The sequence below is a fragment of the Phascolarctos cinereus genome, unplaced genomic scaffold (assembly GCF_003287225.1).
Source record: "Phascolarctos cinereus isolate Bilbo 61053 unplaced genomic scaffold, phaCin_HiC Scaffold_7;HRSCAF=346, whole genome shotgun sequence".
Taxonomy (NCBI): Eukaryota; Metazoa; Chordata; class Mammalia; order Diprotodontia; family Phascolarctidae; genus Phascolarctos; species Phascolarctos cinereus.
In genome coordinates this window covers 146,756,463-146,772,583 of record NW_027556180.1, presented here as the reverse complement: position 1 = coordinate 146,772,583, position 16,121 = coordinate 146,756,463, and the positions used below count along the sequence as shown (strand labels likewise).

General features: G+C 36.4%; 1 protein-coding gene across 1 annotated transcript in view; it reads left to right on the top strand.

Moving 5' to 3' along the window:
* ABCC4 (ATP binding cassette subfamily C member 4 (PEL blood group)) overlaps nt 1-6,346 on the top strand; it is a 269,141-nt gene extending 262,795 nt beyond the window's left edge. The window contains 1 exon segment of the mRNA XM_020965805.2: nt 4,226-6,346. Within this exon segment, the coding sequence (XP_020821464.1) occupies nt 4,226-4,333 (108 nt within the window). The 3' untranslated portion in view covers nt 4,334-6,346.
* The last annotated feature ends 9,775 nt before the right edge of the window (nt 6,347-16,121 follow it).

Below are 16,121 nucleotides of genomic sequence, written 5' to 3'. Positions count from 1 at the left end.
ATTACATTCATATACCACAACTTGTTCAGCCATTCCCCAATTGATACAAATTATATTTTTAAAGAAAAAAAGGAATAGGGAAAAAAAAATCAGCATAACTGATCAATACATTGAAAAAAGTCTGAACTTAATGATCAGTGTACAACACCTGTGGCCCTCCCAGCTCTGCAAATGTGTTTGGTGTCTGTGTCTCCACACATTTCTTAGTTGGAGCCTTGTTTGCTCTTTTGTGATTTTGTAACATTCATGTTTGATTTTTTTTTTTTGCTGGTGTTCTTTCAGTTTACATTGTTGCAGCCATCACATGTGTGGTTTTCTTGACTGCTTACTTCATTCTGCATCAGTTCCATCTTTTCATGCTTCTCTGTATTCTATGTATTCATCACATCTATCATTGCTTATAGCACAGTAATATTCCATCACATCTGCGTGCCACAGTTTATTCAGCCACTCCATAATTGATGGACATTTAGCTTATTTCCTATCACAAAAAGGGTTGCTATAAATATTCTGGGGCACATGGAAACTTTCTTCATATGTTGTCTTCCTTGGGGTATAAGCCTAGCTTATGGATGTGGATACTGCAGTCAAAGGGCACAGGCATTTTAGTTACATGATTCCAAATTGCTTTCCAAAAATGATCGCACCAATTCACAACTCCACCAACAATCAATCAATATGCCTGTCTTCTCACATTACCTCCAATATTTATTCTCATCTTTTGTCATCCTTGTTGATCCGTAGACTATGAAGTGAGTCCTCAGACTTGTTCTGATTTGTTTTTCTCCTATCATTAATAATTTAGAGCATTCTTTCATTGGTCACTAATAGTTTGCACTTCTTCCCCTGAGAAGTGTTTGTCCCTATCTTTGACCCTTATTGCTTTAAACAAGGGTTCTTAACTTAATTTTTTAAAATATATTTTGAAAATTGTATTTTAATATGATTGGTCTCCTTTGTAATTCTGTGTATTTTGCTTTTTTGATTTAAAAACATTCTGAGATTGGGGTCTTATAGGCTTCACAAGACTATTAAAGAGTGCTTTATTCTAAGACTTTAAATTGCAAAGTAGCTGTTGATCTGCAATGTCAGAAAGAATTCCTCACTGAGAATTTCCTATATCAATGAAATCATAGGTCTCATTTTTTAAATTTTTTTTAATTTATTTATTCTATTGACTTTTTGTTATATTTCACCTTCCATTCCAGCCCTGCAATTAGAGAAGGCCAACATTTGTTAAAGATATGTAGGTAGGTAGGTAGATAGATAGATAGATAGATAGATAGATAGATAGATAGATAGATAGATAGATAGATAGATGGATGGATGGAGAGAGAGAAAGAATGTGTGGAACCATACAATACATACTTCCATATATCAGTTCTTTATCTGGAGGTAGATAACAGTTTCATTCATAAGTCCTTTGTAGTTGAATTGAATGCTCATATTACTCAGAGTAGTTCAGTCATTCACAGTAACTCTTTGAACAGTATTGCTGTCACTGTATACACCATTTGTTTCCTACTGTATTCTTTCATGCAAGTCTTTCCCTGTTTTTCTTAAATCAACCTGCTTGTCATTTTCTGTGGTGCAGTAGTATTCCATCACAATCATATACCACAACTAATTCAGGCATCCCCTCAGTTTCCAGTTCTTTGCCACCACAAAGAGAGCTGCTAATAAATATTTCTTTTCCCTTTTCCCTGATCACCTTGGGAAACAGACCTGATAGTAGTATTGTTGGGTCAAAAGGACAGTTTTATAACTCGTTGGGCATAATTCTCGATTGCTCTACAAAATGGTTGGAGCAGTTCACAGTTCTACCAGCAGTGTATTAGTTTCCCAGTTTTTCCACATCCCCTCCAAAATTTGTCATTTTCCCCAATCTGGAGGTTGTACTTCCAAGTTGTTTGAATTTGCATTTCTCTAATCAGTGATGATTTAGAACATTTTTTCTTCATATAACTACATATAACTTTGATTTCTTCTTCCAACAACTGCCTGTTCATATCCTTTATCCATTTGTCAATTGGAGAATGACTCATGTGCTTATAAATTTGACTCAGTTTTCTATATATTTGAGATATAAGACCTTTATCTGAGAAACTGTCTAAGGTCTCATTTTTTAAAAGAGAGACAGAAAAAAAGACAGAGGTAGAAAGATCAGAGACAGAGACAAAGAGAAAGACAAGTCAAGGCTAGCCCTGTATTTAAAGGAAAACAAGTTTAAAGCAAGGCATTTCAGTCTCTAATTCTAAGGTCATTTTAGTATATAACATTATAGAATCATAAGACTATTAGAGTTAGAAAAAGCCCTCAGATACTATCGTGTGTAATCCTTTCATTTACTGGTCAGAAAACTGAAGGCAAGTGACAAGAAACGGGCCTAAGGTCGCACAGCTAGGCAGTAACAGAATTAGAATTAGCTATGCTAAGTGTGAGACATTTGAAGACAGAAAGAAAACTGTCTCCCTCCTTGGTGCATATCCTTTCTTACAGAAGAATAACATATACATATATATATATAATATATATATATATATATATATATATATATATATAATATATATAACTGTCTCCCTCCTTGGTGCATATCCTTTCTTACAGAAGAATAACATATATATATATATATATATATATACACACACACACACACACACACACACACACACACACACACACACACACACACACACACACACACACATATAGATACATAAAACACATACAAAGAAAATACCAGGGAACCTTGTATGGGAAGGCATTAACAGTTGGGGGGAAGGGGGGGGACCAGGGTGACACTTCAACTGATAATTTTCTTTTAAATAGAAAATATATTTTCAAGTCCTTTGCAGGCATATAATACTGTACATCGATTTCATCCAGGTGTGTTTAAGCATGAATACAAAATTCCTTGCTTTTTTCTTGTTAAATGATGTTTCAATATACAGTATTTTTTTATATGTAAGGATACATCTTAGAGTAGCTCTTATTGAAACTAACAGGGAAAAGAAGAAAGCTATACATAATATATAGGTGTTTCAAGGGTTTTTTTTTTCCGTACATGCAAAGTCTATTATCTCTAACAGTCACTTTGTTGACAGTGCCCACAAATATATTTGAAGCCAGCTTTTACAAAATGGCCCCAGAATAGTATGAATATGAGCTCTGGCTCATGACACGTGTCAGCCTCAGATAGATGGTGCATTTTCTGTTTTAAAGACTCAAACAAAACTTTTCACATTCTTCTTTGAAAAAAAATTGCATTTGAAGTCCTTTTTCACCAAACACATTTTTAGATAAGAGTGCACAAGTCTTGACATTATTTCATTTTGTTATGCGCATCTGTCAAGGAACAGAGATATGATACAGCTGCTAAAAACTGATGATTGTGGAACAGAGAGACTTGACAGCATTTCATTTCCTTTATGTTCTGATTATACATTTATCAGAAAACCTGTATCTCTTCTAGTTCAGCTAGAAATTGGTAGAATTCAAGAACTCAAAGGCTTGGCAAAGAACTGTCCTATTATTTGGTATCATCTTACATTTTAGAGAAGTTGCTTGGTTGAGTCATTGTTAAAGCCTTTGCTTCTCCTTTTATTATTGTGGTGCCCTATCCCCAGATCGCATTTCTATAGGCCCTATAACTGCTTTGCCACACAAATTAAACACCAGGACATTTCATACATATACTCTGGAGTTTCAATGCTTGTCAATCATAGTTTATAAAATATAGGGATTACAACCTGATATTAACATCCAAATCCATTGTGCTCATTTTATGTGTGAAAATGAGAAATCCTTGTGCAGAAGCTAGATTTCACAGCCTCTTTTGTCATCCTGTTTTTAATTTATCTCCGTGTTTTGAGCCAGTTAAAACGATTTTACTTAGCAGTTTAAGGTCACGATAAAAACATATCTATAAATCTGAACGATCAGAACTAAAGTGGATCTATCTACAGATTGTTCAGGCTGGCCCTGGTAAGGATTTTAATGGGATTAATTCTTCAGAAGAGTAAATACCTGTGTTGGTCTTTGGTTTTGTGGGGGGGGGTTGGACTCTGCTCTAACCATTGTGCATATTTTGTTTTGTCAGACAAGTGCTATATACTTATAGTTCACAGAGGACTAGGAAAGAGTGACTTAAGGAACTATGACATCAGTCATCAATGCGTTTTAAAAAAAATGATTATTTGCACTTTTTTCTTTTTTCTTTTTTTAGGTGTACTTCAGAAGGAATTATCCAGAAGTTACTCAAAATGGCTACGTAGTTACGAACACTTCAGATGAGCAGACCCCGGGCCTAATTGTTTTTGAGACAGCACTGTGATCTCCGAAGAATGGAAATGTTATGTCCAGGTCATTAAGCTCTAATGGGATCCTCTTAGAGCAGATGGACCACTTTTAACAGTGGTTTTGCACTATGTGACTAGATTGTGTTTTTGTTATTCTTAACATAAAAACATATATTTATGTACCACATGTTGTTAGTTTATGTAATTGCTTTCTGGTTTCACCCAATAATTTTAAGGGCTAATGAAACAAGATTATTTCTCATTTTTATTTAAATGCTGTGGTTTTTGTGTTTTTTTCTTTGTTTTTTTGTGTTCTGTTTTTTAACCAAATCAAAGGGGTAAGATGGGAAGAAAAATAGCCAGCCAGGTAACCTGATTGTGCCCTCACAGAATTCAAACCAAAGCTGATGTAGGTCATATAAGGAATCATTCATACTTAGATATACTTTTTAACTGTCCCAAATGTGTATATTGTTTTCAAATAGCATCAGGGATTCTATTACTTGAATATTGTGTGAAGTTGCCACTTGAAGTGTCACCTTTTCTTTTTGATGTTTGTAGGTTTGCATTTTTTTAAGTGTCCTTATGTACAGTAATGTAGAGGGTGAAAGAAAATGTAACAGAAATAATTCATGCCTTAGAAGCACTTTGGATACATGTGCATTTGGAGGACTTCATATATGGCAAAGACAGAAACTTAAGCTTTAGCTATCCCTTCTGGCTCCAGATGCAAAATCAAAATACTGAGGGAGACTTGTTTTATTTTATAATTTTTCTCGACAGAACGAGGGAGACAAATGTAAGCTTTCTCAAATTAGGAATCCACTTATCTGACTGTGGAAAGCACAGATGTGTATTTATCAATCATTCATCTTTCAGATTTATCTTAAGTATAGCAGGATTAGCAAGGGTGGGGAAGGTTTATTAGTTTTATACTGAATGTGGTGAAATTGTTAAAAAGAAGCCATATGCACTAATCCTCAATTAACTGGAACACTTGGGGAATGAAGAATGACCTCAAGACATGCCATGGAGATTACTTCCTTTAATAAGTTCTTGAAACCCATCTTCTTTCCTATGGTTTTGCCTATTTTCAATGAATGAGTAAAGAAATATGTAGATGCTATGACCACTGAGCAGAACAGCTTCCTACTCTCCTGATTTACCCACATTCTCTCTGGCCTCCTTACTTGCTGCTCTTGGTTTCAGCTTCCTTTCTCTCCCTTCATTTTGACTCTGGTCACTTTCCTTTTTCCCTCCCCCACCTAGTTGGTACTCAGCCCTCCCCCCCTCCCCCAGGGGATTTAACTTGGGTCATCCTTCAGTTAATTGATCTACTGCAGCAGTGCCTTGGACTTCAGGTCTTCCACAGCCTCTTTCGTGAGTTTGTTTGAATTTTGAACATGTCTTATGGTTGTCTAGTCTCCATGTGACTTGTGCCCTCAAAAAAGTAGTCTCTAGTTGAAGTTCTGATTAATTGGATTCCAATTAATCCAGGTTTTTTACTATAATAGTAAAATATGTTTTCAAGACTTTCTTGGTTTCCTTAACATGTAACTTCCCCAAAATTGCATATAAGCTTTTTTTAAGGACCTTGGGGATGTAACTAGACAGAGAGGACATATAAATACATATATGTCCACAAAAACATCTATATTTTTTAAAAGTAGTGAATTTTGTAGGTTTCCCCACAGAAGCCACAGACTTTGTGGAGTTAAGCCTTAAAAGAGTGGACTATGCAAATAGATTTAGTAAGCAATCACTCATTGGTTGAGTGTTTATAACTTAAATATGTTTATTTTTAGTCATGTAAATAAAACAATATTGTCATTCATTTTTGTGTTTTGGGAAAAGTGAAATATCTATAATGTTGATGACAATGGTTAAAAACAATAGAAGGCATTTGAAATGTACCTGTTTATCTTGTGTATAGACAGTAGCAGTGGTTGCATAAATATGTTCTTTCTTATTTTAACCTCCATTGTCTTAGGACTTTTTAAAATGAATCATTTAAACATAATTGAAATAAATTACAACTTTAATCTCCATTAAGAGTTCCATATTTTTTTCCTCTTAAGCAGAGTATTATTTCTTTAGTTTTTTTCTCCCTAAATTTTTTCTTTTTCTTTTCTTTCCTTCCTTCTTTCTTCCTTTCTTTCTGAGCTGAAAAACATATTGCTTGGCCAGTAGGACTATTCTGCCTCCACTGGTGAACACAGATAAGTTTTCCTCAGACAGAATTAAAAAGCGTAAAAGAAAACTTGCCTTCTAGTTAAGGTGGTTGTCTTAGTTTTTTAAACGTGCCAAAAATTCCACCTTATATGCAGGTTTTAAAAAATTTCAGATGGTATGAAACATTTATTGTTGTAGCAAATCTGTTTGCTACAAATCCTGTTTCCAACAGGAGAATATTAGAGGCTGCCTCAGGCTCCCAGGAGGTTCCCAAAGAGTTGATTTGTTGAATCTGTTTTTAAAATACCCTACAATTTTCTTAGAATGACAAGGAACATCTGTTTCAGGAACCTTAAAAATACCACAGAACTTATTTAAAGTAGCTAAAGGAGACTGAAGACTCTTTTACTGTTTGAAAAAAGTTCTAATCCAACCAGACTGATGCAGTCCTTCAACCATCGAAGTTAGGTAAACTAGATATTGTTAAGGCTGGGATTTTTGTATGTTTTTGGTTGAACTTTGAAAATGTTGGGCCTTAAAAATGCTTACTGTGTGCTGGGCCTCGTGCTAGGAATTGGAAATAAGTCTCCTGCCTCCCAAGAGCTTATGTTCTGGTAAGAAAAATGTGTACAAAGAAAAGTACTTTTTATACACACACACACACACATGCACGCACACATATGTGTCTAAACACAAATATAGTTAGATACATGTACATGTTATATTCAAGTAATTTTGAAGGATATCACATGTAACTGAGGGGCTTAGTACAGGCTTCCCAGATGGGGTGGCTCTTGAGCTCAGCTTTGAAGAAAGCAAAGAGTTCTATGAGGCAGATGTCATTTCAGAGGCAGAGGCACAGGCATGGAGATGGGGCCACAGGAGCTTCTTGACCAGGAAAGTGACATAATTGGTTCTGTGTTAGAAATATCAGTTTGACCACTGCAGAGGATGGCTTGGGTATAAGGGGAACAGTTAGAAGGTCACTCAATAGACCAGGTGAGTGGTGATGAGGTCCTAAAATAGGGTGGACAGGGAAGTAGAGAAAAGGAGGTGGGTGTGAGGAATTTCATGAATGTAGAATGGATGAGACTTGGCATCTTAACTGATGTGAGAAGTGAGAGTGAAGAGTTGAGGGTAACTCCTAGGTTGTGAACCTGGATAACTGAAAAGGACTACAGTGTCCTCAACAGAAATAGGAAAGTTAGAAAATCGGATGCATTGGCAGAGAAAGATAATGAGATCTTTTTTGAGGTATGTTGGTGACAACTACTTAATAGATATCTAATAGGCAGGTGGTGATACTGGACTAGAGTTCAGAAAGAAGGCTAGGGTTGACTTAGAGGTCTGAGAGGGATAATAACTAAAACCTCAGAGTTGATGGGGATCATTGAGAATGTGGAAATGGAAGAGAAGCGTGTCTAAGACAGGGCTTAAGGGTACGCCCCCATATAGAGAGTAGCACATGGATGACTGATGATACTACAAAGAATACTGAGAAGAGTGGCCAGACAGGTAGAAGGAAAAGCCAAGGAGAGGGGGGAGCAGGAAGAATGGTTAACTATCAAATCCTGCAGAGATGTTAAGAAGGATTTAGCAATTAAGAACTCAGTACCCTTGAAAAGTGCAGTTTCAGGTGAGTGATAAGGTAGGAAACCGTATTACAAGGTATGAAGAACTCAGATAGCTTTTTTCTAGGAGTTTGCCTCTGAAAGGAAGGAGACAGGACAGTAATAGTTTGAGGGGAAGGTAGGATCAAGTGAAAACATGTTAAGTGATGAGGAAGATCTAGATGTATTTTTAAGCAATTAGAATGGATTAAGTGGGCAGGATCCTTCAAGAGACTGGAATGGCCAGAAGTACACACAGAGGATTTGGTACAATCAAAGCGAATGGCCATCTTTTCTCCTAAGAGTGGAGCAAAGAATGATAGAGGTGGGAATGATTTTAAGTTGATTTTGAGATGTTCTGAGATAATGAGGATGTAAATTTTGCCGTAAACTAGTTTCTATTTGTATATTAGTATAGATACAAATATAAACATTTCAGTTGTGTGCTTTTCTATAGGTGGCCACTGTCCGCATGAAGCCAGTCAGTCCATTCATTGAAGAAATTGATCATTTGGCATGGTGTAGAAAAAGTAAACAATGGGTTGGATTTTTTTCACTTCTCAGCTGTTTGTTTTGGCATTGTATACATAGCGCGTTTTAGGGCTTTCCTTTTCCCATGAGATTCCTAGAAAAAAAGAATCTTAAAATTCCCTCAAGTATATATCCTAACATACAGAAAGATGATTTGGCACATGAGTGTGAAAATTAGCATCACATTCTCCTTTTTCACATTAAGGAAGAAGTGTTCATCTAGTCATAATGTGCATCTACTGTAATTCTCCATATTTCATTGCCCTGTCAAGAAAATGCTGCAGAAACACGAAACTAAAATTACCTGGGAAATGGAGGGGCTTCCATATGAGAACATACCAAAGAAAAAATGAAAGCTAAGATTATGATCAAAACATGTATAATCATAAAAAGTATGTCTGCGGATTGTTCACCAAGTTCACAAAGGCGTTTACTAAAAGTCATCCCTTGAGGTTTGAACGAAGGAATTAGTATTATTACAATAAAAGGAAATGCTACTTTATAAGCATCTGCTTATGGAATCCGCTACTCCAAGAGATAGTAAAGACTGAAAATAAAAATGGGTTCAAGAAGGACTAGGTAAGTTCATGGGGTGTATTTATTTACTTCTGTACTTCAATGGATCCATGAGCCCATTGATAAGAATACTTCTGTGTCCTGCTATAAGTCCACTATAGAAGATCTTCCCATGGTTTCCAAGGCTTTCTACTAGATCTTTTAATATTCCACTAGAACTCAGGCAGTCTTTCTGCCTTCTTTTGCCACATGCACAGCTTACTTCCTTTTCCAATTATACATTTACTAGATTATGTATTTTATTGCTACTTCTTGCATACAAGTCCTCAGGAGTAATGAGGTATATAGCTTATACTCCCTACCCTGATATGTCTCTCCATTGTACCTCTTCCTTTCCCTTCCCTCCTCTCCCAATGTATTCCTCTTTCCCACTCTTCCCATTCTTTTAAGGTTATTAAAACATAACAGAATCACTCCTACTGCTTTTCACTGTTTTGTCAAGTTGTACTGCTGTTCATAGCATTCCACTATTCTCCACTGTTGTGACATTTCGCAAATGTGTACATTCTAAACTAGTGTTACTGTTGGCTACCATATCTCTTCACTTGGTGAGAAATAGACTCACACCTGGTACATAAAAAGGGCTTAATATGTTCTTGTTCATTAATTGGTTAATTACTTAAAATCAAAATAAGCCTTTAATTCCCAGAGCATACCTGGGAAAGAAGAGATGAATGTTAACCTAAAGATGTCTTGACTAGCAAAAAAGAGAAGCCAGAAAGAAATGATACTTTTTCATAGGTAATTCAAAGAATTGGATAATCCACATTTGGATAATCTGGAATTGAGTATATAAGGGATTCAACTGTCCAAGTTGTTTTAATTGTGAATATGGTACACATCCTACTCCAAGCTGAATCTTTCCAATCTAGCTTGGGCCTTGGAGAATAAATAAATATGCAGACATGTGTTCACCAGGCTGCCTAACATCTCAGACAAGAATGCCCTGCATGTACAGTCAAGTGCTCTGCAGGAGGCTGAGTTGTAGAATACATGCGGATACAGGATGTGATCAGTCCCTCCAAGAACAATGAGTGAGACAATCCTGGAAATTTGGCTCATCAGCAATTCTGCATTTGGCATCTCCTATAGCCTAAGGATCCTATAATGCTGTGCCTTCCATATATAAGAGATCATTTTGCCAGCAAATTGGTACCTTGGTGATGAGGTGCTGCCAAACCTAAGAATGGAGCTTCATGCAAAGGGATATTCCATATCCGTCGGCAGCATGTATTGGAAGCTACAGACCGTAACATAGCTTAATGCTTATGCTTGAAGGAAAGTTATGGGGACAAATCCACATTGTATGTCTCCATGCAAATGATCAAGAGAGATCTCCATTTCACAGGAGAACTTTCTGTCCTCTTGTTTTGTTTTGGTTTTTTTGGCTAGGCAATGGGGTTAAGTGACTTGCCCAGGGGTCACACAGCTAGTAAGTGTTATGTATCTGAGGCCATATTTGAACTCAGGTCCTTCTCAATCCAGGGACAGTACTTTATCCCCTGTACCACCTAGCTGCCCCTTGTCCTCTTTTCTTGCTACCTAGATTTTTAAAACTTTAGTTATCAAGTTTATTTTGGTAAGCCTTTTCTTAGTATAGAAATGAACCTAACTTCTTTTGACACCCCAATTTTCCTAAAATTTGAAGTTGTCCATATAGGACATCTAGGACTATAGTCTTTCTTTGCTCTCATCTAATTTCCTTGTGAAGTATATACCAGGCTAAATAGTGCTTTTTGATACTTGTAAATGTTAGCTGGCTGGCCAGGATATGTGCAGGATGGATTGATGTTGATGTTGTAATTGCTTCTTTTCAAACAGAAAACCATCTTCATAAAAAACGCATCTTGGTAATTTAGAATAATGGTGAGAAAGTAACGTTTTTTTTTTAAAGCCTGAAAGTTGTCTTTCAGCTTATCCCACACATATCCTTTAAAGATATACATTACAACTAGATAACAGGTTTCAAGCTAAAAGACATCTTAGAGATCATTTTATCCGAGGCTAAACAACTCATCCAAGGTCACACTGACAATAAGTGGCAGAGCTTGGATTCGAACCCAACACCTGTGACTTCAGACCAGTTCTCCTTCCTTGGTACTACCCTGCTAACTCACAGATTTTTTTTTCCTGCCTGTTTTCATCCTTCTTCTTTGTTCTGTCTCTAAATCATTAAAATATAATGGATTAATAGAATCTCACTGTTGGAAAGGACCTCAGGGGATATACAGGCCAGTCTGTTCTTTCACACCTATTCCCCTTCTAGTATTTGTGACAAATTATCCTCCAGTTTCTGCTTAGAAAACTACCAATGTACAGATACTCCCTCTGAGACAACTCATCCCATTTGGGGGTAGGTCTTTTTTTTTTTACACCTCTAATGTTTAAGGTGTTTTTTTTTTATCCTTACACTAAACCGCATTCTTTCTTTCTGAAGCTTACATGCGTTGCTCACAGGTCTGCCTACCGGGGTCAAGTCCAACAAGTTGAATCCTTGTCCTATGTATTAGCCCTTCAAGTATTTGAAGACACTTAACTTGCCTGCCCCAAGTCACCTCTCCTCCAGGCAAAACACTCCCTGTTTTGTACAACCAAGCCTCTCCTGGCACGATCACCCATCACTCCTACTTTGAAAAAATGAGCAAAATCAGATTTTGTTTTCATTGAAAGTATGGTTTCCAGTCATATGTAAGCCGTTATAATCAGGTTCCTTCTTTCAGATTCAGCACATGGTTTGTGTAGCTGCTCAGAGAAGTTTATGTAAATGTTTAGTTTACGGGAGAGAATTTACCCTACCCTACTTTGGCAGTCGTATCCAAACCTTGCTAGAGAGTTCCAAAGTAATTTCATAAAAGAAATGCAGGCCGTGTTCTCCTTGCACACTTAGTAGAGTACAGCATTATAATTAGGACAGCATTTTAATTGTGAAAACAACTCTTGAAAAATTTTTAATGACTTATTTTTGTTTTATATCACCTTCATTTCCAAATATACACTTTAGCACAAGGTAGGTGCTTAATAAGTGCTAGTTCTCTGACTGACACTTCTCCCCATTGAGACACGAAGAAGCCATCCTTTGTAGTGAAGAATAAAAAAGAAATAAGGGAGAAAAAAATAGTTCAGCAAAGCTAACCAACACAACCATTTATGACAATATATGCTTCCACATTCATAGATAAGTAGGCAGAGAATGGGTAAAATGCTAGACTCAGGGAGACCTGAGTTCAAATTCAGATTCAGCCACTTACTAGCTGTGTAACCCTGGCCATATCACTTCATCTTCCCTACCCTCAGTTTCTTCACTTGTTAAATGGGAGGGGGGAAGATATTAGTATCTATGTCACAGGGCTAGTAAAAGAAATTAATGAAATAGCTTATATAAAGAGCTATGCAAATGCTAGCTAATACTATAATAGTCTTCTACCTCTGTAAAGAAGGGAAAGAAATGTCTCTTCTCATTTCCTTTTCCTGGCAAAACTTGATCATTATATTTGCACAGTGTTTATTTTCATTATTTTTTGGCTCTTTCCATTGACATTATTAGAACTACTGTGTACATTGTTTGCCTGGTTCTGTTTATTTCATTCTGGTTCAGTTCATAAGTCCTCCCATGCCACTCTCTAATCTCATATTCTCTATCTTCTTCATCATTTCTCATGGCTCAGTTATATTCTGAGACATTAAAGTCTCCCAATTTGTTTGGCCATTCCCAATGGATGGACATCTATTTTGTTTCCAGTTCCTTGTCTCCATCAAAGGTGCTGCTCTAAATATTTTGGTGTACATGGGACCTTTCTTTAGGTTTATTAACTCCTTGGGCCTTGAAGCAGAATCTCTAAGTCCCACAGGCAGGGGATCTTAACCTGGGATCTATGAACTTAGTTTCTAAAAAATAAATAAAATTTCATTTTATATATATATATAATATATATAATATATATATAATATATATATACATATATATACACATATATATAATTAGGTTGAACTTATATTGAATACATATATTCAATATAAGTTCAATATAATTGATTTCATTTTTAATCCGGTATATTTTGTACATTTTCAGAAATTATTCTGAGAAGTGGTCCCTAGACTTCACAAAAAACAAATAACAAAATCTATGACACAAAAACAGTTAAAAATCTGCTCTAGGGTGTAAGATGTTTTAGTCAGTTTCTTAGCATAAGGAAACCAGCTCTTTAGGAGTGCTTTTAGGACAAATAATGATCATTTCTAAAATTTTTAAATGAGGAGAGGGCACAAACCCATACATAGCTGTACTCTTGAGTAAGATTTTTTATAAAGGAAGAAGGCCAAAATATTAATTAATGCCAAATTATCACTTCAGGCCATAGAACTGCATGTGCAGAACTGTTTTATTTCAATACTATTTCTGAATATCTGAATAGATGCTCATCCATTGGAAATGGCCAAACAAATTGGGATACTTTAATGTCTCAGAATATAGCTGAGCCATGAGAAACAATGAAGATAATAGAGAATATGAGATTACAGAATAGTATAGGAGGGCTTACAAACTGAAGCAGAGTGAAATAATGTTCCACCGTATACACCTATTTCCAACTGAAATCATGGCTACTAGGTTGCACAATGGATCTGGTTCTGCTGCTGCATGTCTTATTGGGCGGCATTTACAATCAGTTATCATACAAAGGCAAATCGTGAAGCAAAATTTTCCTGAGAAATCTGATGCTCCCCCAAAGGATGATAATGTTAGAACTTCTCTTTTGCATGTGTGGGAGCTGAGGTGCAGGTGACAACTGCTTACCTTAAACAATGATTTGTTTCAATGGAATTTGGACTTTCAAGTCTTTCTCAAGCATCTGGGCTGGAAGTTTGAAGACTGGCAAATAGAATGTATCGACAAGTCTGCCCAGCCTTAGGCAACAGCCTACAGGGCTGCTGATACTACCAGGCGAAGGAAGACTGGTAAACTATTCATAGGTTGCAGTCTGTCTCGTCTCTTCTTTGCTTTGTCCCTCTGTATCAGACTGACTGAATGGACCCGAACCACTGTTTAAGTTTTTCTCTATTAGTCTTTGGGAAGGAACTAGAGGAAGATGTATGAGAAGTACAGAACTTTTTTGTGGAGGCAGTGATTCCAACTAGATGAGAACTCATTCCTCAACATTAGGATTCCATTTTATCTATGACCACCATACTACATAAGTAGTATGATTTGAGGGATTCCAGGAAGGCCTGCTTGTCCCAAAATGCCTTCCTTCAAGCTGTAGCATCTGAAATTGCACCATTAATGACTCATTCCTTTGGGTCTGGCCTTTTCAATGAAATTCTCCTTAAAAGTACAATACATAAATACCTAGGAGGGGTAATACATTGAGTCACTAACTCCATAGTGGGTTAATTATATTGCAAGTGATTATAGGTAAGAAATGAATAAAACTAATAACTAACATTTATTTATAGTGTTTTAAAGTACTTTTATAATGTACTTGCATATATTATCTCATTTGATCCTCACAACAACACCAGGACATAGGGGCCCTTATTATTCCCATTTTATGGATAATGATGGCTGATAAGGGATGCAATTTTCTTGGAGTCACACAGCTAGTATCTGAGGAGGGATTTGAAGTCAGGTCAAAGACTTTCAACGACTGGTGCAACTCAGAGACACAATATTGCAATCAGCCCTACAGAAGATAATGTATATAAAGCATTTGGCCAACCTTAACATACTATTTCTAATGGTAGCCATCTCTAGGCTGGGGAGGGGGGGAAGGAAAAAAAGAAAAAAAAAGAAATTTATGTGATAACTTTACTATATTTTTAAAAGGAATAGCAAGTTGTACATAATAAATTTGCAGTTTCATGTGCAATCATTGTTTTTATTATGCTATGTTACAGAAATGTTTGTTTTATTCCACAAATTAAAAATATAATTAAAAAGTGTAGAATATAATTATTATTTCATTAGCATACAGGAGAAAAATAGTGGAATATATGTATATGTACATATCTGGATATGTATATATGTAGGTATATGTACATATATAAACACATATATATGTATGTGGGTATGTGTGTGTGTATCTGAGATAGAGAGATAGTACGCGAAACAGTCACACTGTCCCCATCCCACAGCATTTATGTCCAGCTTCAAGCCTTCCCAGAGATAAGCCATGTTATCTATTAAGACTCAACGGGAGAATTTGGTGAGTTGGCTTAAAGGTTGCCTCGAATGGGCCTGATTACCTGCATGCACCATGACATTTCTTTGGGTGGCAAAAGCAAAAACAAGAAACCAGCCTTCTGAGTATTTAGTTGACCTACTTGGTAGAAGAGGTCAGCACAACCCAAGTCCAGGCTGCTTGAAGATAACCAAGACTTAACCATAGCGCTAAACAGTGCTTCAGAAAAGTTGCTGGAATTCAGGTGACCCTGTGATAAGCTGTTTGACCTACCTAGTTGCCACCTACTTTTTCAACATCAAACCGGTAAAGAAACCATTGCTTTAAATTTTCAGACAACAACAGATCAATGAGAATGAATGGAAGGCCTCTCTCTTCAAATAGCAGTGGAAAGGATGGCCAATAAGAAGTACTGTTCTGGATCCAGCTCTCCTCAATTGTCAAATTTATAGTACGAGCATTTACACCTCAGAAGTCAGCAAAAAAAAAAAGTGCTCCAAATCAGGGCTTTATTTATTGTTTTGTTGATATTTAGGTTTAAGAAAGTAATAGAGAAAAAGTTAATTATGCCGATTAAACTTAAAAGTGTGTCATGAATACATTTTCCCCTGTAGGGCAGGTTGTTAAACACTTACCAACACACCTGTGTCTACAAGTCAGGAGCCCAATTCTGCTAGTATCTTCCTGTGGAATGTTGGCTGTCAGTTTCCTTGGCTTTTAAAAATGAAGAGATCGGTTACCATGGTGGATTTGGAATT